This window comes from Buteo buteo, chromosome 2 (genome assembly GCF_964188355.1).
Source record: "Buteo buteo chromosome 2, bButBut1.hap1.1, whole genome shotgun sequence".
In the NCBI taxonomy this organism is placed as follows: Eukaryota; Metazoa; Chordata; class Aves; order Accipitriformes; family Accipitridae; genus Buteo; species Buteo buteo.
Window position 1 is genome coordinate 79,450,022 of NC_134172.1, and position 22,572 is coordinate 79,472,593.

The following is a 22,572-nucleotide window of genomic DNA, read 5'->3' on the forward strand; positions in this document are numbered from 1 at the left end:
ACATCTTTTTACTACTGTAGCTTATTCCTTTTGGAAAACTGGTTTAAGATATATTAGTCAAAGAATAATGGTTGCAGTGCTACCAGGAAACTTTTATTAGGAGCAGTTCCCGCTATTGCCAACTTTGGGCATTAAAACCATTAGTCAGGTCCCTGAGCTGGGCATATAAACCTTCAGGGTTTTTTACTCCTTATAATAAATCAACCTGGCTTGTTTTGTTTGCTCTCCTTTTTCTGAGTCTCTGAAATATGAGGTTTTGAAGTGCTTTTCAGCAGCTCTAGAGGCTAGAAACGATGCGTATAGCCGTTGCAAATGAAAGCAGATGTATATATAATTAATATGGTTTCATGGGCCTCACCATTGCAGAGCTCACGAGAGCTGCAGAGTCAGCAGTAAGGGTGCTTTTCTTGGGCATCAGCGCAGCGATGCCCTCCCCTGTCCGGAGGCATCTGCCAACAGCACCCAGCGATGGAGCGACTCGAGCGGCTTTCGGAGCTCTGTTACCAGCCCACCCTTCCATTTTGGACACTCAAGTCTGTTGTGGGTTTTTCCCCCCCGCCTTGTAGTTTCCTGAACAAGCTCTCGAGGGCAGAGGCGCGTTTGGTCAGTAGGAGAGAGCGTTCAATATCGACAAATGCAGCCGTTGGTGCCCTTGGGCGGGCATGTGCCGAGCCGGTGTGCGGCACTGTCTGTACGTGTGCAGTCACGTTTCAATCAGCATTTTCTCTGTGATGAGCTTTATCAGAAGTACAGTTTTGAAAATATAACTGCCTTCAAGTCTAAAATTAGAAACCATTGTGCACACTGCTTTTTTTTTTTTTTTTTTTTCTTTTCCCCTTCTTTCTGACCCAGGGAAAACCACCAGCCATAATGTTCCCATAGTAACACGAGAAATGGAGGAAAAGCAGATGAAAGATCTCTTGTTGATAGGGGCCATGTCATTCTGCAGCTGAGAGGCATGGGGCTGCTTCGCATCCTTATAAATTAGTGGAATTTTCATGCTCCCTTAATTAAATGTAAGGTCTGAACAGCTGTACTGGTACCGGTTCTTAGCAAGACAAAATTCATCTGTCTTTGGGTACAAATTGTTGAGGGGAAAAAAAGTCAATAGTCATACCAGAAAATGCAGTGTGAAAGAGAAATGTTTAATTAAAGTATGGAACATTGTTACACTCCACCCTCTTTGTGCAACAAAAATACCAAGAGCAGGACTGGAAGAGAAAGCCACTGGTGCAATGATGCTGTTAACCTAAATCTGAGAAAGTGTTGTTTTAGTAGGGCAAGAAAGAAGATTTTCAGCATTTCAGGCAGTGACAAAACACAAAGCATGACTTAAGTCAACAGAACAATTTTGCTGCTGCTTTACTCCTGACACCAGACTTCAGCCCGCGGTGGTCTGCTCTCCAGTCCTTGCCTGTAGCTTGAGGTTGCAGGGCACCAAGACGTAGTCCTAAGCGGGGGAGGAACGAAGGCTGAGCAAAGTGCCATCGTGGCTCATGTCAGCCTGCCCGGGGCTCTCCGCTGGCCAGTGTCCCCTCCAACACATCTACTGCTCGTGTCAGTGGGGCTAGAGAGGAACTATGCCTATTTAAAGCGATGAAACTTGGTTCTGCGGGTTAACAGGGCTAGAGGAGCAGGCTCTGATTTATTCTGGAGCCAGGAGGTAAGCATTGCTCCTGGGTTCCCTTTAAATCAAACATAGCAGGGAGCAATTTAAATGTCTTATTTCTTACCTTGTGAATCACGACGCTGACGTCAGTGTAGGTAAAACTGGAGACGTGGGGCAGGAATATGCCTTCGCTCAGGACCACTAGGAAAAAAAAAGAGGGAAATTTGCCAACTGGGTGCTGCCTTTGTCCTTGCTGTGCACCCAGTGCGGCAGCACCCCTGCAAAACTGCCGGCTCCTCACCGTTCATCTGAGCCGGTACCTCCTCACGGATTGTGGGCAAAAACAACTCCTCCAGTAAGGCAGCCTGCCAAAGGGAAATCCACGGTCAGCTCGCTTATGGCGTGACTCTAAAGCAGGAGAGGGGCAGGGACCAGCAAGAGAGAGGTCCTGATGCTCATTGCACCTCTCCTAGTCCCACACGGACCTGCATCTCCCTTCTGCAGGGTGCGGCAAGCACCCAAAGTAAATATTTCCCTTCTGATAACTGCTGCCCAGGGTGGTTTGGGGCAGTCTAAGCTGGCTGGTACCACTGAGGGTGACCAGGCTGTTAGAGGACGGTGCTAAGGCAGGGGCTGTGGCGTTCAGCAAGTCACAGCAGCACGGTGCAAGGAGGGGATGCGGCTGATGGTCAGTCACCCATGGGGTGTGTGACTGGGGGCACCTACCGGCACGGGACCCACGTCGGAGGCAGCCAGGCTGAGCTCAATATCCCTGGAAAACAAAGAGCAGCATAGGGGCTGCTTGTAATAAGTTGTAATAAGCAGTGACTTTCACATTCCCCCAAACAGCACGGCTGAGTCCAGGGCCAAGCCAGCAGTGAACCTGATGCCTGGGCACATCTGAGCAGGTGGCTGGAGCCTTAATTTCCCCCCTCCAGGCACAGCAGCAAGGGCTGGAGAATGTTTTGGCCCCCAGGACCCAGACTGAACAGCTTTCTTGGGGCCCTGCTGAAGCGGGCAGGCTGCGCTGGGGTGAGTGGGCTGGGGTGCGGGATGCTGCGGGGCCAGGGTCTGCGGCGATGGGCAGCCGCAGGCGCTGCCGTGGCCGGGCACACCGCAGCCCCCCCAGCTGCAGGCTGTGTTTGCAGGTGGGGCGGTTGAGCGTGTGCTTTCCCCAGCAGCAGTGCCGATGGTGCGGCAGGAACAGGCAGAGACGGTCAGTGTTGGTGCCGGTCGCCTGCGTACGGCTGTGCTGAATGCAGAGGGTGGACGGGTGCAATTTCCACTTTCTCTCTAACCACGTCACCGGAGTCTCACTGTTTCCCTCAGGACAGAGCTACCTCTGCAGTGCCCAAACCCTAAAAGCTAAGAAATTCCCCAGACCGCTTTGCCTCTCTTTTCCCTGCTATGACTGGGACGCATCCCCTTCGAGGGCACAGAGCATGGCGGGTTCATTACTCTATCACCGCCGTGGAGATTGTCATCCTTGTGTCGGTGATGCTAAGGAGGAGTCCTGTAGATATATCCTGCAAGGGGAAAAGAGAGGGCAGGATCAGAGTGAGCAAACGGTCCCGTTTCAGGTTTGAATAGTGGGATGCAATGAACCCATCCATGTGCTGCCACCTGCTCTATGCAGCAGAGGCAAACGCTGCTCGGGACCAGGAGCGCTGCGACAGGTAAAGGCTAAATCAGCCCCTTGCAATGGCTGCAATCCGGCCGGGTCTCGGAGCAAAGGGCATTGCCCATGTGCAGCTTGGGCACGCTCCCCGTGCTCGCAGAGCACATTCGCAAAACACGCTCGGCACGCTTACGGGGCACGCTCACCGCGTTCACGCTCAGGAAGATCTGGAAAGCCGGTGATCCCGCCCCGACGTGGATGGTGAGGAAGAGCTTCAGGGCTGCCTTGCCTTCCTCCAGCACCACCCGAGGTGAGCTCCTCAGCACAGCTCGCAGTATCACCGGTAGGTCCTCCTGGAAGAGGGAGCCCATCTGCCGAGGGAGGGGGGTTATTTCTGGGCAGGGTTGCCATCCCCTGCACCCTCGGGGGGGTGGGCAGGCGGCTGGGGGGCACTGCCCGAGTTGGGGCCGTGCCTCTCGGAGTGACAGCAACGAACCTGAGTAATCTTCTGTGCTATGGTGGCGGTGGTCAGTGGGCTCTGAAAGACAAAACACAGGTTGTGATCTGACTGACGGCTGCCTGGGGCTCGTGCCCAGCACGGCTGCGTGGACCCTGTGGTGAGCGCTGTGCCATGCACAGATCTGTGCAGGAGCCTTCCTGCACACCAGCAGGTGCCAGGAGCAGCGTTCTGGTTACTTTTTGTGGCAAATTCTCCATGCATCACTAGACCAGCAGCATTTTTGGGAGGCTGGCGGCGAGGGGCTGCGACTCCCACGGGTGCTCGGGGACACAGTCTCATTTCTTTGCAGGGCACATGGCTCCTCCAAACCATTTGTGGGGCAGAGCTGTCCCTCCAAATGCATATTTTCTACTCCTTCCTTGCTTGCTTGCTCTACTCACCGGGATGGTCATGTTGAAGGCTCCAGCTGTTTCCAGGGCGAAGAAGAAGCTGGTGTAGAAGTGCTCAGAGAAAGCCAGGGTGAGGTGGGAAGGGCTGGAGCTCACCAGCTCAGGTATGCTGAATGGCGCGGGACTGACTGGCAGGGGGATTGCCATCCCCGCCACCTGGAAAGTCGTCTGCGGGGACACGGACAAGGAGAAAAAGAGTTTGAGGCGTCTTTGGGTACGTAGCACTGGGAGGAAGCAGCTCTCCCAAAGCCTGGAGCTGGGCTGTGAGTGCTGGCAAGGGAGGACTTACTTGTAAGGATATGGTGATTCCCTGCTCGGAGAACACGGGTGCAGCCAGGGGCAGGTACTGGACCTGGCAGCTTGGCGTGATGGGGAACTGAGCTGCAAACCGAGCAGAGGGATGCTCAGAAAGAGGAGGGGAGCAGTGACGGCAGGTTGGGGCTGGGGAGAGTCTGGGTTTCCCAGAGTAAAGAGGGAAAGAGGGAGGGGAACAGGTCCCTGTGGAGATGACGGTGGTGGAGCTGATGCTGCTGGGTTTCTGCTGCTGGGTGGGACCCCATCCTATCTCGTGATCTGCTCCAAAATGAGCCCCAAAGCCCTTAGTCTGAAAGGGGACTAAAAGCCAAATGCTTACCTGTCAGAGATATCAGCTGTTCATTTGGCAAAAGCAGCAATTTGGAGACTTCCAGGCAAATCTATGGAATAAAGAACAAAGAAGAGAGGCAGTAGAGGAACACGGGGGTCTGCTGGCATCGGGCATCCCCCGAATGCCTCGACGCAGGTGTCCCCACCGGCCAGCCATGCCGCAGCCAGGAGACACCCACGTTGGGTGGCCACGGGGCTGCTGCTCCTTGGCCCACGTGCAGGGCTGTGGGGGGGACCTGGCAAAGCACCAGGCTGATTTAAAGTGCTCCAATTCTTACACAACTATACAACTTTGTCTTCTGTCTCATGCCTTTATAAACTTTATCTTACCTTATCAATGTTAATCTCCTTGTCTGCATCTGAACTAGAGGACTTGCTGGATGAAAACAACAGAATGGAAGAAGTTAGAGGAGAACCAGCTCAGCCAAGGGTAGGTGAGCATCTTTTATCTGACACAAAAAGCATCCAGAGACAGTATTACCGTTACTTTCTATCATCTATTAAGCTATGATTACAATTCAGAATCCTAAAACACTGAAGAATTGCCGTTGGACTTGCAATAAAAATGTTCCTGCTACACTAAAATATCTGCTCCCTTATGAGAGAATGAAACTCTTTTAAAATCAGGGAAAACCAACCCTGCAAGCTGAACAAAGTTCCTCCCGTGAAGATAAAGTTTTTGTGTTAACCTTTGTGAGCTTTTAGGGCAGCGAGCAGATTTTAATCATACCACCTTCCTGCCTAGAAACGCTTGTGCCTCAGTTTCTTCTTTTCCCCCATTACCCAGATCCTATAACAAGGAAAACGGTGGGGTTGACCTTTCTGTCTCCTCGGTGCTCTGCATCTCCTCTATGGTGGGTTTGCAGGCAGAGGTCACCAGCTCCAGGTTCCCTTCGGGGTTCATTTCCACGTGGAGGTCCGCCAGGATGGACAGTCTCATCACCTTGGTGGTCGAGCTGTGCCAGGGGAGGAGAGACAGAGGCTGGAGTGTGGGGGCTGCCCCAGCCCCCCCTGCTCCCACAGGCAGACGGCAGGTGCTGGATGCGGCCCCATCGCTCCGGGTGGGAGCTTGGGCTGCTTCCAGCCCCGCGGCCGTGGCACTCACGGGGCGGGCGTGATGCCAAGGTCCACATCGATGGTCAGCCGCAGCCCGGTGTGGGGGATGAGTGACAGGGACAGCTCGGTGACTTTGACGGAGTTAATTGGGTTCCTGCTGGAGCAGAAATGAAGGTGAAGACCAGCACAGACTGATGTGCAATCCCTGGCTGCTCTCACAGTGGGCAAACCCCCAAAGTCCGTGAGATCTGCACCGTGCACGGATGAATCGGTGCCCCGAGGGTGGCACCGGGGCCGCTGCCCTTAGACCCCAACAGAGGAGCCAGGAGCTCATTTCTAAACCGCTCTGGCAAACAGCTGTGTTGTCTCCAGGAGGATTTTGCTGGCAAAATGCCTTTTGTGATGATATTCAAAGCACTCCGGCTAAACGGCAGCATGAACCGGTGGCACGGTGGCAAAGCCTGGGCAAGGCAGAGCTGCAGACTCACCCGCTGGATTTTGGGGAGCCGAGAAACAGGTCTGGGACTGTCGAGGCCATTAGGTCCTGCCTGAGGATTGTCTCCGCGTGTGGCTTTGAAACTTGAGCAACTGTAAAATAAGGCAGATGTTTTATGAGACTCTCTGGAGCCTGTGGTCTGATGCACAGAGATGGACAGACTGAAATCCACCCAGGTGACACCCTTCTATCCCTTACTAACTACCCCTGTTACTAGCTGTAGAAAGGGGATGATGAAAGCGAGCTGATTAATGGCGTAAGTTTCTGGTGACAGTGTTTGGTATTTTGTCACCAGACTGAAAGATGCTGCTGCCTCCCCTCCCTGCTGACGGCGGGGATGGTACGGGGTCCAGACTTACCATAGCTCAGTCCTGACGGGGTGAGGATGCCCCCGCAGTCGGGCGACCTGGTGGTGTGAGCGAGGACCAGGAGGCTCAGGAGGATGCTCAGGGTGAGGAGCTTCGCCATGCCGATGCCTGGAAGAGGAGGGCACCCGCAGCAGCCCGGTCAGATCCCGGCCACGGAGCCGCAGATCCGCTCCTGGGTCGGGCTTGTGGTCCCGAGTTTGGCAGCTTTCGTGCAATAACAACGCATAGCTCTCGTGTGGTGCCTGGGCATTTAAAAGCACTAACTAAGGAGGCTCAGCCTTGAAACCCCCCCTGCCAGTCTGTAAGCTAGAGTGGTGCTTGCAGCCGTATTATGCCTGCTGAAGAGCACATAATGGCCTACAACTGGTACAAAACTAGCAAATAAACAGGAGCTAAAATTAACTGAGGAGGAAACAGAAGTTATGGAGGAGGCTGAAATAAAATAAAAAGGTGAAAGTGTTATCTACCTCTCTGAAAACCATTGGGAAATTACTTATAATGTTTGTAATGCTCTTACAATATTAGAAAACAAGTAATTCAGAAAGTTTAACCTGCAGAAAACATACAGATTTATATCAGATTTTGCAGAGGGTGGACTTCTGATGAGAGCTGACCCTTACAGAGACACACCAAAGTAAGTACAAGCAGTGCCTATATCAAGCTATTTAGTTTGCAAATGCATCTTTACCTTTCCTGGCCAGTCTTCCCATTCTTCTAACTCAGTCCGTGTCTTGCTGTGGCCCCACCAAGGATTTGTGCTGGCTTTATATATCCTCACAACCAAAGCTGATGGGACAGAAGTTGGCAAAGAGTGCTGGAAACCAGGACATTGTGTGGACACTTTGTTTTATATACCATTTTAATTGTTTCCCCATATACTTGATTACATTCGCTGTTGACCTAGCGAGGTGAAATATTGAACAGCAGGTGCTGGGGCAGCTTGCCTTCATCGTGGTGTTACTGAGGAGCACAAAGAAAGGTCTCTGGGTGGAGGGTGCCAAGAAATCCAACATTGTTGGAAAGCGAACATCGGTTTCTTTGCTAAGCAGCCATGCTTTCTTCTGAACACCGCAGGGACAGCCGCCGGCATGTCCACACCAGCAAGAAGCTGCTTTGGTTTGTGTCGCTCTCCCGGCTGGGCAGCTCAGACTAGAAGGGATGAGACCTGCACGTATTGCGCTGAAGGAGGTCTTGGCAATTCATCAAGGATGCCCTCCATTTCCATCAGGCCTGGGTGAGTCTGTTGAAGGCAACAGGAGTGTTTCAGTTGGGTTCAGTAACTTTTACACAAGACAGAAGATCATTTTTTTTTTTTAAAGTTATCTCCTCTAACCTCTGGAATGGCCCACATGCAATAATTCCTTCCTCCCTTTAACCCATTCCCAATCAAAAGCCACTGGCAATATTTATTACAACTGGTAGAAAAAATGGTGGGTGGTGTCCATCCTCTTTGGTAATGTCCCTACAAGCAGTGAAAGTGTTCATGGAAGGAACTCGGAGTCCCTCTCCTTCCTGTGCTTGGGGTCCATCGTGTTGTCCTGGCTTCCTTTTGGCCCAGAGGACAGAGCGTGGACTACCTGCAAATGCCATGTAAGCGCATCCTCCATGGTCTCACCCAGCTCTCCTTTGTGCTTCGTGTTCTGACTTCCCCCCCCGATATTTGTGATCCAGGCTTTGAGGCATGACCAGTCTTCCAGAGAGGGTTGCATTGCCCATTTCTGTCTGAGTCCCTTGGCAATGGGATAAGGTGTTCAGCGCTTGTTGAAACACCTGCTGCCCGGGGAGGCAACCATTGTCCTTTGTGCATTGGTGAAGTGAGTTATTGGGCGCTGGTTCCAGGTGCATCTTGACATGTTCAAAGCCTTTGGCTCTCACCAGCGCTGTGTTGCTTTTCTTCTCAGCGTGACAGAGAAGTGCCAAGAACAGCAGACTTTCAGCCACGTTGTGCATTTCCATTGAAGGCATCCAGATAGCAGTGTCAAGAGGAAATATGAAGATATACGCCTAGCAGCCTGCTGAGGGAGAGCAGGATTTACACTTCTACGCTGATGTATGCAGCCCATTTAGAGGCAAGAAATGTGTTCAGAGAAGTAAATCCATTGAGAAGGTTGTAACCTGCAGACAAGTCCCCTGGAGCCATGGGAGGCATTTTCTGGCATGTGACTTTGGTAGGGACAGGGACACAACCTAGAAAAGTCTCTGAGAAATAAGTCCTTGCTGTGTTTTAGAGCAGCAGTAGGAAATTTGCCCCTGCTATACCTTGCTCCAGCACAGGCAATATCGGCAGCGCTTCTCAAAGCAGTACTGGAGATTTATCTGTGGACTGTTATTATCATTTACAGCAGTGCAAGGGTCTGGGGATAAGCTGCCAGCACGAGATGACACCGTGGTGCTTAGAGGTAGATTTTCTCCTCCTGAAGAGCTGTTCTGGACCCAATGATCCCTGTGGAGGCTTAATTAGATGTCAACTTATAGCATAATGACTGATCAAGTTACTAGCACAAAAGTGTCTTTCTGGCATGATGCGTTCCTTATTGGGAGTTATCTATAAATCTTGCACTCCTGTTAGATAAGATGTAAATCTCCCTGTCTGGGCTTAGCAGAGAGGCACCGAGTACATCACTGAGAGGGAGGTGATGGCAGATTAAACCTCATGACACGTTTTATACAGAAATGAAGAGAAGAAATCAATTACTTGGTGCTGCAGGATCCTGTCAGGGTGAACTCCCAGAGCTGGGTCCTGCTGGGTAGGGTACCCGGGAGGGGACGGGTGAGGACACCGAGGTGGCCACTAGCCCCAGCTCAGGCAGGGCTGGTGCGTGGGCAGCCACAGCGAGAGCGGCAGCGTGGCCAGCCCGGAGGAAAGCTTCGTGCAGCCTGTCTGCTGTCTGGTGGGACGCATGGCTCTCCCGCGGTGGGACAGGGATGGGGTTGGGGCAGAGAAGCCCATTCTCTGAGCAGATGACGATTCTTCTCAGCCTCACTCCAACCTGGCTGAACTCGGTAAGAATATTACTGAGATTATCGCAATTTTCACTGGGTTATCCACCAGCTGATCTCATGTCCTCCCCCAGTGTTTGCACAAGCTTCATGCACCTTTGGGGAGAGAGTGCCACTCATCCTGAGAGTCACAGCTACACGGGTGTCTCCAAAAGCAGAATTTACCATTACACGTCTTAGATTTCTTCTCGCCCCCACTTCTGCCTGTACCATGTAATTAAACAGATCAGGTTTTTCATTCAGAGTTGATGTGCAAGTCTCTGTTGGCTCTTCCTGGGCGTTGAGCAAGAGCACTGCTTTCAGCCTGCTGGGAGCACTTGCCTGGTACCCGAGGCTTGAGGGCTTACCTGGACTTCCAAATTTATTAGTGAAATTATTTGTATTGGCGGATGTCAGAAACACTCAGGGATTAGCTTACACCACAGTAGTTACCCAACTTTTTACTTCTTTTGTTTTTCCTCTTTCTCGGTCAGGGTTTATATACAGACTGTTTCTTGCCTCTCCCCAGATCAGCACAAAGCCTGGACAACCTCTGGGGACTCTCCGGGCGAGGTGACGGCAGGGCCCTTCCCTGCAGGAGTCCCCGTCGCGGTGAGATGCAGCAGCCTACGTCATTTCTCTCCAGGGCAAGGGAGAAGTGGGATGCCAAGCCGGAGCAGACCGGTGGAGCCATGTCGATTGCCATGGAAAGGCTCATCACGCCTTGTGCCACTGCCATGGCCAACAGCCATGAGCTCTGCTGCCGCCCCTACAGCCAGGGCTTGGGGTAGCCCTGAGACCCAGCGGGCCATTGCTCCGTCAGGCAGCTCCAGCCGTTTCTTTACGGCAGGTTTTAGGCATCATGAGCAGCTCTGGTACTTGTGGAAGTGGAAGGTCTAGTGCCCCGCTTGGGTACCGACCACGGGGTGGGTGGTGCAGGACACAGGCATGTCCTGATGGGGCTGCTCTGGGGTCTTGATGGACGTCTGAATTTTGGGGTATGATTCTTGTAGTCGGGTTGTGTTTTGGCCAGTGTAGCTCTGCCATACTTGCACAGACCCCTGCTCGCTTTCCTCTATCACGAGTGCAGCATTTAGCCCCTGACGTGCGGTTTGGGAACTGTGCCCAGCTCATTGCCTCTCTCCGTCCCTTGAAGCCCACACAGTCCTGTAAGCCTCTGCCGCCTCTGGAGCTTTGTGAGCAGCCGTACCAGATCGGAAGATGTCAAGGGTTTGGTGCATTTTATTCCTTGGCAGCTGGCTGGTGTGGTCAGGAGGAGCTGCTGGCCCGGGAGCTGTCGTCAGGATCGACCTTGGAACGATTGACCATGGTAAGTGCTCAGCCACGTTAACGTCCGTGCATGGGCACGAGTCTGCGTCCGTGCGGACCAGCGGGCAGTGATGCACCAGCCGTGTCGCAGCGAGGAAGCCGCCTTTTGCTGCTGCCCAGCCAGCACCCCCGAAGGCATCCCGTGCCGCCGGGCAGGCGGGCTCCAGGCACTGCCCTTAATCCACAGCAGGAGCCGCTTTTTTGCGGTCTGCGCCCGCTGAGCTCCAACCATTATCCAGGGACAGCAGAGATCGCTGGTAATGCGAATTTGCAGCAGAGATCACTGGTAATCCGAATTTACAGCACGCGAAGCACCCTGATGGTGCCTGGGTGTGCTGGAATGGGAATATGTTAATAACGATGTTTTATAGGGTACAGTGGGGAGTGCTGAGTCCCCCCACCCTCCGGCACAGGCTCCTCCCTGGGGGCTTTTGTGCTAAACTCCTCGTCCTGTGCAAATCTTCCAGCAGTCTCCACTGCTCTGAACGAGAGTGATGTTCTGCAGAAAATGGCAGAGGAAGCTGCAAAAAAAAAGGCAAACGCCAAACCCATCAAAGGCGTCTCGGGGTGAGTGATGATCAGCAGCCTTACACCACAAGCCTGAGCCTGGGAATGAGAAAATAAAAGCAGAAGGTTGGGAAGTGTCAGCCTGGAGGCAGAAACGAATCACTCCCCGCTAACAAGTGTGATATTAAAGCCAGTGATTTTCTGCATGGTTGTGTCTACAAATACATGGAGAAACTATAACTTAAAGGCAACAAAGCGCGTCGGCTCCTGCTTCAGCATCAGCTGGGGACTGCTGCAGTGGCTCTGCAGCGCCGGGTGGGGTTTGCTCTCAAAGCTGGGGGTGCCCAGCTTTTGTCAATAATATCCTGAGGGAAACCCAGAATTTCTGGGGGATCAGAGCTGGCCCTCCATCCTGCAGATTCATGCTGAGTGACAGCAGGGAGACATTTTGAACACCAAAACATTTTTTTCTTTTCCAAATTTTTTCAAAATTGAACCGTGCAATCTTTTTGTTAGGAAGAACATGTTTCTAAATTTAAAAGTGATTTTAGATGGAAAGTTTAAACAAGAAGTGGAAAAATAAAGATGGTGATGGCAATATCAGTGATAGGCAACTTTGATGTAAGCAGTCCAACCTGGTTGCTCTGCAGGCTTCTCTTTCCCAGATCTTTTCCTCTGTTTTTTTCCCACAGGCTGAAAGTGAAAGATCTCCATCCCCCAGTGATATCGCTGATGCTCTCACCGGGCTTGGGGCTCTTCATGGCCGTCTTAATCCAAATGACCATCACTGGGAAGAGGTAAGCAGGAGTGGCGCCCATGGGGGAGAGCCGCTACCAGGGCTGGGGTGGGCTGGCTCGCTCCCGGGGGTTTGCTCTGCAGTGACCGAGCTTTGCTCTGAGCAGCTTCATAGGAGGAAACATGGAAATCGCTCTGGCCGCAAACCTGACTGCCAGCAGCCTGCTGTGGCAGGACGCCGCAGGCATCCCCAGGTTCAGCTCCAGGAACTGCCACATCGCTCTCGTTAGCATTAAAACCAAGGTCCCCAGCAGGTGAGTCCCAAAGGACAACACCGATGATTTGCCAATATTAATAATTCCTAAGAGGTTAGTAACAGCACTGTTGAATCTTTCAGTCTCCAGGTTTGGATTTCTACAGAACACAAATACTTTTAACTGTTCATTTTTTCCAGTAAGAAAACCAAAATGTTTTATGGGCAAATTTATGCCAGCTCTACCTGTGTTATTCCATGCAATGTTCATCTTTGGCATCAGTCCTCATTTAAGTGCTGTACTCCTGGGATATCAGAGCTTCTTTTAGGCATGGAAACCTTTAGCTTTGTTTAAAGCCAGAAGATGGCATTCTTGAGAAAAGGTTTGTAAAGAAAGAAAATATCTTTTATTAGACATCAGGCATATTTTGGCTTAATCCATACCAGATGATAGGTTTCTTTAGCGCTTGACTTTCTTGCCTTCTGATCTTTCGTAAATAATTATTGCTATGTGCATAATGGCTGTGTCGGCTGATGTGTTGTCTCTGCCCAGCGTGCTGCCCAAAGTCACGAGCAAGTTTCTGGACAGCACCCTTCAGAAAGTGCTGCCATGTCTGGTAAGTCTGGTCCTCCTCCCATCCTTGTTTCCCGGAGATCATCTCCTCCTCTTCCTCACTGCACTGTAAGACTTTTCACAGTTTTGCCCCACATAGGAGCTTGCAGGCTGGTGAAAGGCAGTATTTCAAGTAATTACTGGTTTTATGCGGTCAACACCCGCAGCAAAGGCACTGTCACTGCCTAAAGCCTCCCCGTCCCAGCCGGACGGTTAGGGATGCGATGCTCAGACAGAGCTGATCTCGATGCTGAGCACAATTCTTCCTAAAGGCTTGTCAAAGGGCAGACTTGCAGCCTCTTAATATGTGTCATAAAGTCAGTCTGGTTTAGTCAGATATCTGGGGGGGTTCTGGCCCTGTTCTTTGCTCGGCTTAAGGCAGGTTTACTCCAGAATAACCAAATTCAACCAGGGACAGAGAAAACTGAGGGAAGCCCTTGTCTGGGTAATTAATAATGAAGGGTCCTGGTGCTTCAAGGCAGGAGCTGCACTGGCCTAGCAGCCACAAAGCTCTGCTCCCACCAGAAGCCTCTGTGCAATGTTTTCTCACACCTTTCTTCTCCCCCTACAGCTGTGTCCAGCCGTGGATGCAGTGCTCAACCTTGTGAATGCAAAATTCACCACCATGACTTGTAAGTTGGCATCCATCCCACCATCTCCCTCCCTTCTCCCAGCAAGGGGAAAGTGCAGATCTATCGCTGAGGATAGACAATCTGCTGAGCCTTGACTAGGATCAGGCGGGGACAAACCCCAACAGGGGCCACACAAATATTCACCCCCTCCTTGGCGGAGATTTGGAAGTGCCTGGCACCGCAGAGGCTGGCAGGGACGCAGGAGCCCACCGAAGCCGTAAATGGTACATGGCACTGGTGAACCAGTGGTTTGGCACTGGTGAGCGCTCTCCCTGCGGCACAGAGCATGCACCTTCTGGTTAAGCATCCCGCTTTGCTTCCATGCAGCCGAGATCCCTCTTGGGACTGCTGGGACCCTCCAATACGCTTTGCTGAACCCCCCACTGACGAGTGAAACTTTCATAGAGCTGGATTTGAAGGTGAGTGCTGCTGCCTGGCGCCAGGTCTTGGAGCGGTGACGTTTCTGACATCAATTTGCTCGGAGGTGTTGTCCTTCTCAGCCTTGGGCAGCAGAGGCTTTGGAAGGGGTGCAGACATGTGCAGGTTGCATTATATCACCTAATCACCTCCTTGGCTCATCATTTTCTATGGAGTTTATTGCTCTGTTTCATTGCTGACACTACAAAGCAAAGCATCCCGTACCTTGTACCTGGTCCAAACGCAAGTCCTGGAAATGTACCTGTGCTCTCGGACATGGCTCCTCTTACTGGTCCTTTTAGACCGTTCTCCACCAAAAGGAGGGAAAAGAGGTTGGCCTTCCCATGGAGCGGTCGTCTCTTGCTTCTCTGCCACCAAAGAGGGATGCTGCTACCCAGCTCGTCCTGTCTGCAAACTTCTTGAGTGCTGAGCTCTCTATTCTGCAGACATCCTTCAACCTGGAGATCAGCAATAGCATGGTGGGTGATTCGGGCTTGAGATTTTCCTCAAGAGACCACTAAAGTCATCTACACTCAAGTTCAAGGCAGATCCATGCTCTGTCTATGCCTCTTCCCTTCCCCATGTTAAACTCCCTCCCACCCAGTGAGTGCATTAAGTCCCTGCCCCGTGGCACTTTCTCAACAGGTTCTTGGGCTTCCCCCACTGGTGACCACAATGCTGGGAGCCCTCATCCCCAAGGTGGGTGGACTTTGCTGGATCCTATTGGTCTGTGGGTCATGTCAGGCTACTTATGGCAGCAGATAAAGCTGCTCTCCATTCACAAAGACATGCTGGGAACCTTTTCCCCAGGGTCAGACTGGCGATCTCTTTATTTTATTAGTAAAACTTTTAGTAATAAGATTATTTAAGGGACATACTACTGAGCAGTATGGACCAGCTTGACTGACTCCCACTGACTTTGGTGAATGTCACCAATGCTCAGCACCCACCAGGATAATCCCCAGAGCAGTGAACTGGGAAGGAAAGGGAATGTCACCCCTTTGCTTTGACTCTCCACAGATTTCCAGGGTGCTGCCCCCATCACAGCCGGTGGTGATTGAAATGCGAGAAGCGAAAGCACCAGTGGTGACCATAACCCCAGACAAAAGCCTTGTGCAGCTCTTCAGCACTGCCGAGTTTTGGGTTTCCCCTTCGGACTCTGCTCCTGACTCCCTCTTTGTCCTGGATATTGTGAGTTGAAGCCTTTTGCAGTTAGTGAGGGCTGAATGTGGTCGCCCCTGCCCCCGAGCCAGCAAATCTGGACCAACACTGGAGCGAGAGATGCGGGACAGCAGGCAGGGATGTCTGTCAGGAGGATGCCTGGCTGGGGGGTCGCGTGGAGCTGGAGCGGTGGGGAGGACACCAGGGTCCCAGCGGGGACTCCCTTTCCTTTTCCCCTTGCAGCACAGCAACCTGGAGGTGCAGTTTGCCATTGCAGAAGAAAAGCTGCGGCTCTCCCTCGCTCTGCAAAGGTAACGCCGCTGCTGGTCCCCAGTGCCAGCACCAGCAGAGTGACAGTCCCTGGGCTGCTGGGGAGGTCACACGCTGCATCTCACCCCTGCATTTTCAGAAGGAACCTTTGCTGTCTCTGCATGATGTTTTTATAGTTTATACTAACAGCTATTTAAACATAGATGAGGGTCAACATGACGTAATCCAGCTGACCTAAAACCTGTTTGGGTTTTTTTGCTCTTTGAGTTTGAAGAGCTGAAGTTGGTTCAGGGTGGAGAAGATGCTCTCGGTGGGAAGCCCCCCATTCCTGGAGGGAGGCTGGTGGAGCCGTGGCACCTCTGGTGCAAGGGCGAGGTTTGCTGGAGGCCAAGATCTGGGTGAGGAGTTTGCTGAGGGCGATGGGGCAGCTTGCCGGGGGGGCTGCGGGAGGCGAATGACGCCGCGCCTTTCCTCTCCCTGCAGTCTGTCTTGGGTGGCCTTGGCATCCTCCTCCCTTGGGACGTTTGACGTGAGTTGGGCAGTCTGTGCTGTGCGTGGGGCTGGGGTTGCTGCTGTGAATCTCCGTGCTGGCATTTTCTGTAATGTGGTACCAGGAATTCACTCCCTGGAGCCCCATCCTGCTGCTTTCATTATCAATAACGGATTTGTTAAAAAAAAAACAACACAAGAAAACCAAAGTGAATGCTGAAGATTGAAATGTTATTTCAAGGAATTACAAATGACAAACCAACTGCCAAAAGCATTTGCCCACAGGCACAAATGCTCTGGAAGGGGGCCCTCCTCGTAACGCGCCGCGTTCATTTGTGGGAGAATTTTGGCCACAAGTAACTCTCCCCTGTGCGGCACGGGCTGGGTGGGAACGTGGGCTGGGCTGGGCGGAGGTGGTGTGGGTTGGATGTCCAATCTCCTCATCTCCCTCTAATCCTGATGCCGAGATAGAGACGCCTGGAAGGGTGAGCGCTGACAAGGTCTGTCTTGCAGCAGAGCTTTGGGCTGCGAGGAGCGCGCCTGCGTACCTGGTACTGGCTGCAGGGCAGAGAGCAGAATGCTGCTGGGGCTGGGGACAGTCTCATCTGGGCCAGTTTTCATGGAAATTTAGAATTTTTCAGATGTTCCCATTCAGCTCGGGGGGACCTTAGCAGTTTTCCTGTGATTGGAGAGGGCGCTGGATGAATTGACGGGGTGAGCCCGGCAGACGCGGCTGCTGGCACACGGAGCGATGGGCAGTTTACACCACTTCTCTGTGTTTCAGGAGCTTCCGCTGAAAGGAGTTTTGGCAGATATTATTCATGTGGCTTATGTGCCATTGATCAACAGTAAGCACAGCTATGGCTTCATCTGAGGATTTGCTATCTGAATGGGGGAAACAGTTCTCATTTCTTTTCCTATAGACTGTTGTTATCTTTTTTTTTGGAAATGGCATTGCCTGGCTGACCTTGCATGCTTTTCCTGCCCTCAAGGCTGTGAGGGGCTCTGCCAGGAAAATCGCTTGCTGGCTGTTTTGCACCCACGGGGTTTGGAGTGGGTGCTGGAGGAGGGCAATGCCTCCTGGTCGGGGCTCTGGCATGCCCACTCCTTCAGAGGCAGGAGGTGGCTGCCCGCCCACAGCAGAGCCACTGCAAAGGATGCAGGCTTCTCCTCTGAAGCCTCTTTGAACGTTGCTCCTGTTCTCAAAATCAAAACCACTTGCTATGAACAACCGGTAACAGTTTTCATAATATCTTTCTGTTTCTGAAGTCTTAAAAAATGGACACATCCCTCTTTACCATGCCTGAAAACAGCCCAAGTGTCTATAAACCCCCCCCCCCCACCCTGGAACATCCATTTATCTGCTTAACTTATATGGAAAGTATGCCAAAAGCAGAGATTTTATTCATGCTAAGATACAAAACCCGGCAATTCCACCCCTGCTGATTTTCCTTCTGAAAAGCAAAGCTTTTCATGATGCTGCGTCCGGAGCGCCTCTGACAGCATCTCCCGCTCATTCCAGGGGTGCTGTGGGGAGGGATCCCCCTGCCCGACCTGCTGGGCATCACCTACCAGCGGGCGAACATCAGCAGGTTCGAGGTAGGCACCGAGAGGCTACTCACACGGTGCTTTTGCTGTATCATCCCTGGAATTAGTGCTGTTAGTCTGTCACATCTGAGCACAGAAGCAACTGTTAAATCCTGCCCGTGTGCTTTTGATTTTTAAATCTGCAGAATGCTCTAGTGCTGGATGTGCCTGCCACGCAGACCTGAGGTACGGCTGCAACGTGCCGCTGCTGCAAGGACCCAGCAGGACCAGGTGGGAGGGGGAGCAGCAAGGGTGCTGGTGTTCCTGGGGCATTTCTTCCTCTTTCCTTCACTTTTCAGTAGTTTGACTCCACAAGCTGAAATAAAAAGATCCCACCACCCCACAGTGAGACTCTGACCTGTTGTGCATCTGGTGGAGCCAGCTGGGCATGTCTGGGCAGAGGTGGTATTTCTTGAAAGGACTGGTCCCTAAATAAATCACATTTGCAACAGAAATAGCACATGCATTAGCGTGCTGCAGGCAGCAGCGTGAGCTGCCGTCAGGGTGCAGCACCCACATCTCCTGCAGGAGGGGGGTGCCAGAAGGGGACCCCCCCAGCTCCTGGGGTGTCTGCGCTGCGAGAGGAGGGGAGTGTGTCTGCAGTCATGTGGGGATTAGGACTGCTTGGAATGAGTTAGAGATGGGCATTTAGACATCTCCCTGTGTTTTTTAATATTTCAGAAGTGCCTAGCATCATGGTTTATCGGCTGCATTGCAGATATTGATCCCAAGCGTATAGTTCACTGATTGCAGGATAATTATCTGTTGTTAGTAAGTCAATAAACAGCTTCGATCCTGATTTCATTGAGCTGACATGATTTGAACATTTTTTCCTGGTGACAGGTAGCTGGTGCAGAACTAAGGATATCTTTGAAAAGATCATTGTGTTTTTAAGAAATTGTCCCCAAGAAAATCTTGCTGTGAGGCAGGCTCTGAGAACTCCATTTGTTTTCTTGTGTGTGCTGCCAGACCCAGCAGGCATTTGTTCTGCAACGCTTGTAAGGAATTGTCCTCGTCAGGAGTCCTAAGCAATGAGGGAAGCAGCCATAAAACCAGCTCCCCGTGAGGACTGGTGTTTATGGTGCCTTCTCTCTTCATTTCACTGCAAACATTGTCAATGCCAAACACAGTTTTTAAGAGATTTCCCTTATTGTTCTTGCATTAGCTAATAAACAATCGAACAGTTTGAGTCTGATTTCCCTAAGAACGACAAAAGCGGAGTCAAAATATCTGTATGCAGCCCTCCTAGGAGAAATCAAGGCTGGAAATCTCTGGGAGCACCTAGTTAATTTTTTATGAAACACTTAACCACGCTGTCAAGCTGTGCTGTCACATAACTGGTATTTGATGCCCTGGGGCACTTGGTGGAGGTGCAGCCTTCGGACATGTGCAGGCACCAGCCTTGTCCCCCGGAGCTGTACGCAGACCCCAGCAGCCCTGATCCCGCCGGCAGCGGGGGATATACCAATGTCTCACAGTTAATGGTCCCAAAGGAATGAAAGAGCAAACCAAGACTGCCCTTGCTCAGGGGTTCCTGCAGAGACAGTTTCCTCAGGCAGAAAGGCCACGTCTGGATGATGCCATCAATGGGAGGGCAGAGCAGAACCGTCTCCGTTTTCAACCAGGGCTAATACGTTTCACATCGCCTGCACTGGCCAAAGCCTACTGCCCTCTTGCTAACGTCAAGTTCTCTAACGCTTCTCAGGGCTGTGTCCCTCTGACTGCCTGCCCTTAACGTCTTAGTTTCCAGGTGATCCAAGTGTCAAAGCAGCGTCTGTTCACATCGGTCCTATTCTTCCCCCTTTGACTGAGTCCATTCTGGTTTACTCTGTGTTTCTGTCCTCACACAGTGATTTGGCTTTGTGTTCTTGGGGCTTTGAAAGTCGCTTTAGTGAGACCTGGACATTGCGATGTCATTCTCTTTATGGGAACCTGCTTCGGTTTATCCAAAATATTTAATTTGTCAGAGACCTCTGCATTCAGCAACAACTGGTGAAAGGCCAAGTTACTGTCATGCCTGAAAGGTCACTGCTCAGAAGCTATTCTCTGCAGTGCCAAAGTGCCCCTTTACTGTGTGCTGACCATTATCAGGTCTGTCTTTATGGTAATTCAGGTTTCATACAGTGATTGCCCAAAGTATAAAGTGATTCAGGAGGGATGATAACGTAATACCATCTTGTTAACACTCTCTTCCACCTTATCAAATGTCATGATCTAGCCATGACAGCAAGGCTTTGTGCTCCCAAGGTGCCTGGCTGATCAGGTTGCAAGGAGGGTGACAACTCCTTAAGTATTTTGGCACCTTTGCCATTCCTTCCTTGGCCTTTAGTTAAGATATTTTTTAAAGCTGGAATTAATGTGTGACACAAGCTGGCTAATCTGCTAGAAATACTTATTTCCAAGTTTGCAGAAAGTATTAACTCTGAGCAAGCATTTTTCTGGACTATTATTCTTCAGAGCTAAGAAGCAGCCCATCCACCCTGGTCATTAATGAGCACATGAAAGAGTGAATAGTTCACCACTGTCCCCTTGGCTGATGCATCCTCCCCTCCACCACAGACAGCCTTTGCTCTGTGCATCGGGATGTGATCTGCACACAGGGACCACGTTTGCTCTGTGGTCCCCAGAGGAGGGTTTTCTTTTTCCTGTCCCAAAGGGCTACTGGTCTGGTGCAGCTCGAGGCAGCAGCTCCGTGTATCCGTGCAGTGCTTGTGATTGGGACGAGGACAGGATGAAAGGGAGAAAGCCAGCATGGCTGTGGGTGCACATGACATGTTGGCTTAGCAGAAATTTTTCTCCTTTTCTCCTGCCTGTAGCAGTAAATTATCTGGCAGTAAATAAGCAATGATGGACCACGTGGGACACAAGTATTCTGCATGGAAAAAAACTGGCCAGAAATCTGAGAGGGTGAGGGCCTGGACAGAGCTGACCCTGGGCAGTTGCATGGCCGTTCCTCTCCTGCAGCACATTTGTTGCATGGGGTGGTGTGGTGGGGAGGCCACCTCTCCTGATATGCCCACACTGGGATCAACAGTGCCTCTAAGACTTCAAAATGATCCAGAGCCGACAGGGTCTAGCTTGGGAGCTCCCTGACTTCATCGTCAATGGCATCACGCTCTCAACAGCATCTCCCCATGACAGCACATCCCACCTCCAGTCCTCCTGGAGTGCTCTGAGGCAGAGGTGTTGGACCTGGAAATAATGCCGTGCCAGTTAGACCAGTGCAGCATTTCTGAATCAGATGGTGTCTCTCCGAAGAGTCTGTCAGCTCAGGGTATCTGTAAAGCCATGACACCCAATTGATATGCCTTATCATGGTGTCATTATTCCTTCCCAATTCAATACCTGCTTTTCCTCAGTTATCAAATAGAATATGAGCTGTTCAAGTCACTGGACAGGTGCTGTTGGCTTTGATAAATGTTGGGTAAGGTCACAGTCTGCAGGAAAATCAGGATGGGAATGCTGGGCACGTCCTGCTGGCCTGGGTGGTGAATACCTGCCTCTGTGACTATCATCTCCACAGTCTGTCTTTACACTAAGGTGCTGCCTGTTCCTTCATTTATCACCCGTAACGTGTGGCACATCCCCACTGCATGGGCTTACTGCAAGGGTAAAGTGCTCAGTACTGCAGCACTGAGAGCTGTAGACGTACGTAACAGTGAGGGGTGGCCAGTGTTTTGACACATTTTTCAGTCAAAACCTCAATTTTATTTGAAAACAAAAAAGTATGTTATCAGGGCATGACTTCTCAGCCATGTCCGCATCTTGACATGAGAGCAAGCCCGAAAGGATGATGTACTAAACCAGGCAGCGGTGTGCGGACTGGCACCCAGAGCTGGCCAAGTCTGCCTCTGCCCCTATGGGTCATTGCTCAATGATTTACCTAACTCCTAACATCTCTAAGGAAATATTTGCAGTGGAAGTCACCAGAAACCATACATTGTTTGTCTTGCTCCCCAGCAACTATTCTGGATGTCCTCAATGACATCACTTGCCTCTTTCCTGCTGTAAAGCTCTATATATGAAGATGCTTGATGCAGGTCATCTTCAGAAGACAGGGACATCGGCTGGAGAGAGCCTCACACTCAAGAGCTTGGTCAGGTAAAAGCAAACTTGTTCCTCTGAAAGTGTGCTCTTAGCTTCTGCTTCTGCAAACCTGAATGCTTCCCAAAGGAGAACCCTTAATGTTCATTTGGGAGTATTGGCTTTTTAACAAAAATTGTTATTCTTGCCTGCTGCCTGCCTGAATTATGCTCCGACAAGTAAAATGTGCAGCGGCTTTCACTATGAGTTTCTTAAGAACAGACATGCATGTTCATTGTATTTGCAGTCCTTGAAGAAGAAAGGATATTTCATGGTTTTCATAAACAATTATCACTTAAATTATTTTTGGTAAAACTCTATTATCTGTGATAGATTTTTAGCTAAGGTGAATTAGACCTCTCACACTTGTTTTGATCCCTTTTTGATGTGCTATTTACATTTAAATAGATCTGGGGCAATGAAGTTCATTATGGTTCTTTAGAAAAAAGACAACTTCAAGTTGTAGGTCCCACAGAAATATTTCAATGACACTGAAACTTTGAAAACTATTTTCTCCTTCTTACAGTTCTAGCAAAAGGTGCTTTTATGCAGAGGGAAGCTTCAGATGCTTGATGTTTGTGGAGACATCATGACATTCAAACAAGGAGATGCTCTCCTTACTAGATATGTTGATGCATTTGCCCTGTGTAAATGACATTGCTTTTCTTTCCATGACTAGAGATGATCATGTTGTCAGAAACGTCCTGTGTTCCCATCATGCGGGGTACATGATCTTGTTTCTTGGAGAAATTCCCCCCTAGATGTGCCCCAGATCGTCCAGATCAGTCACCAACATTCCTCACAGGCGCTGAGGGA

The 22,572-nt window shown here is 51.0% G+C and overlaps 2 protein-coding genes across 2 annotated transcripts; one reads left to right on the forward strand and one right to left on the reverse strand.

Annotated features, from left to right (window-relative positions):
• Window positions 1-1,381: 1,381 nt before the first annotated feature.
• On the reverse strand, window positions 1,382-6,801 carry BPIFB2 (BPI fold containing family B member 2). The gene is made up of 15 exons (XM_075042292.1): window positions 6,693-6,801; window positions 6,326-6,425; window positions 5,887-5,991; window positions 5,600-5,737; window positions 5,112-5,157; window positions 4,771-4,831; window positions 4,426-4,517; window positions 4,128-4,304; window positions 3,724-3,765; window positions 3,434-3,598; window positions 3,068-3,135; window positions 2,336-2,381; window positions 1,911-1,974; window positions 1,734-1,810; window positions 1,382-1,450 (listed from the first exon to the last, which is right to left on the reverse strand). Exons 1-15 carry the CDS (start codon window positions 6,799-6,801, stop codon window positions 1,382-1,384), a joined length of 1,359 nt encoding a protein of 452 aa, XP_074898393.1.
• Window positions 6,802-10,901: 4,100 nt separating this feature from the next.
• Window positions 10,902-17,858, forward strand: BPIFB6 (BPI fold containing family B member 6). Its single transcript, XM_075042305.1, has 15 exons — window positions 10,902-11,010; window positions 11,477-11,576; window positions 12,209-12,313; window positions 12,419-12,565; window positions 13,058-13,121; window positions 13,689-13,749; window positions 14,077-14,168; window positions 14,469-14,645; window positions 14,812-14,865; window positions 15,187-15,357; window positions 15,571-15,638; window positions 16,081-16,126; window positions 16,871-16,934; window positions 17,609-17,685; window positions 17,820-17,858. Exons 1-15 carry the CDS (start codon window positions 10,902-10,904, stop codon window positions 17,856-17,858), a joined length of 1,374 nt encoding a protein of 457 aa, XP_074898406.1.
• Window positions 17,859-22,572: the final 4,714 nt, after the last annotated feature.

What these genes read in the sequence shown, in the direction of transcription:
- BPIFB2 (XM_075042292.1), bottom strand. Translation starts at nt 6,801, where the DNA reads ATGGCGAAGCTCCTCACCCTGAGCATCCTCCTGAGCCTCCTGGTCCTC. An exon ending in CCGACGTGGGTCCCGTGCCG is followed by an intron (nt 1,975 to 2,335) that starts GTAGGTGCCCCC and finishes TCCCTTTGGCAG; the next exon opens with GCTGCCTTACTGGAGGAGTT. An exon ending in GGTACCGGCTCAGATGAACG is followed by an intron (nt 1,811 to 1,910) that starts GTGAGGAGCCGG and finishes TTTTTTTCCTAG; the next exon opens with TGGTCCTGAGCGAAGGCATA.
- BPIFB6 (XM_075042305.1), top strand. Translation starts at nt 10,902, where the DNA reads ATGTCAAGGGTTTGGTGCATTTTATTCCTTGGCAGCTGGCTGGTGTGG. An exon ending in ATGACCATCACTGGGAAGAG is followed by an intron (nt 12,314 to 12,418) that starts GTAAGCAGGAGT and finishes TGCTCTGAGCAG; the next exon opens with CTTCATAGGAGGAAACATGG. An exon ending in CCCTCTTTGTCCTGGATATT is followed by an intron (nt 15,358 to 15,570) that starts GTGAGTTGAAGC and finishes TTCCCCTTGCAG; the next exon opens with CACAGCAACCTGGAGGTGCA.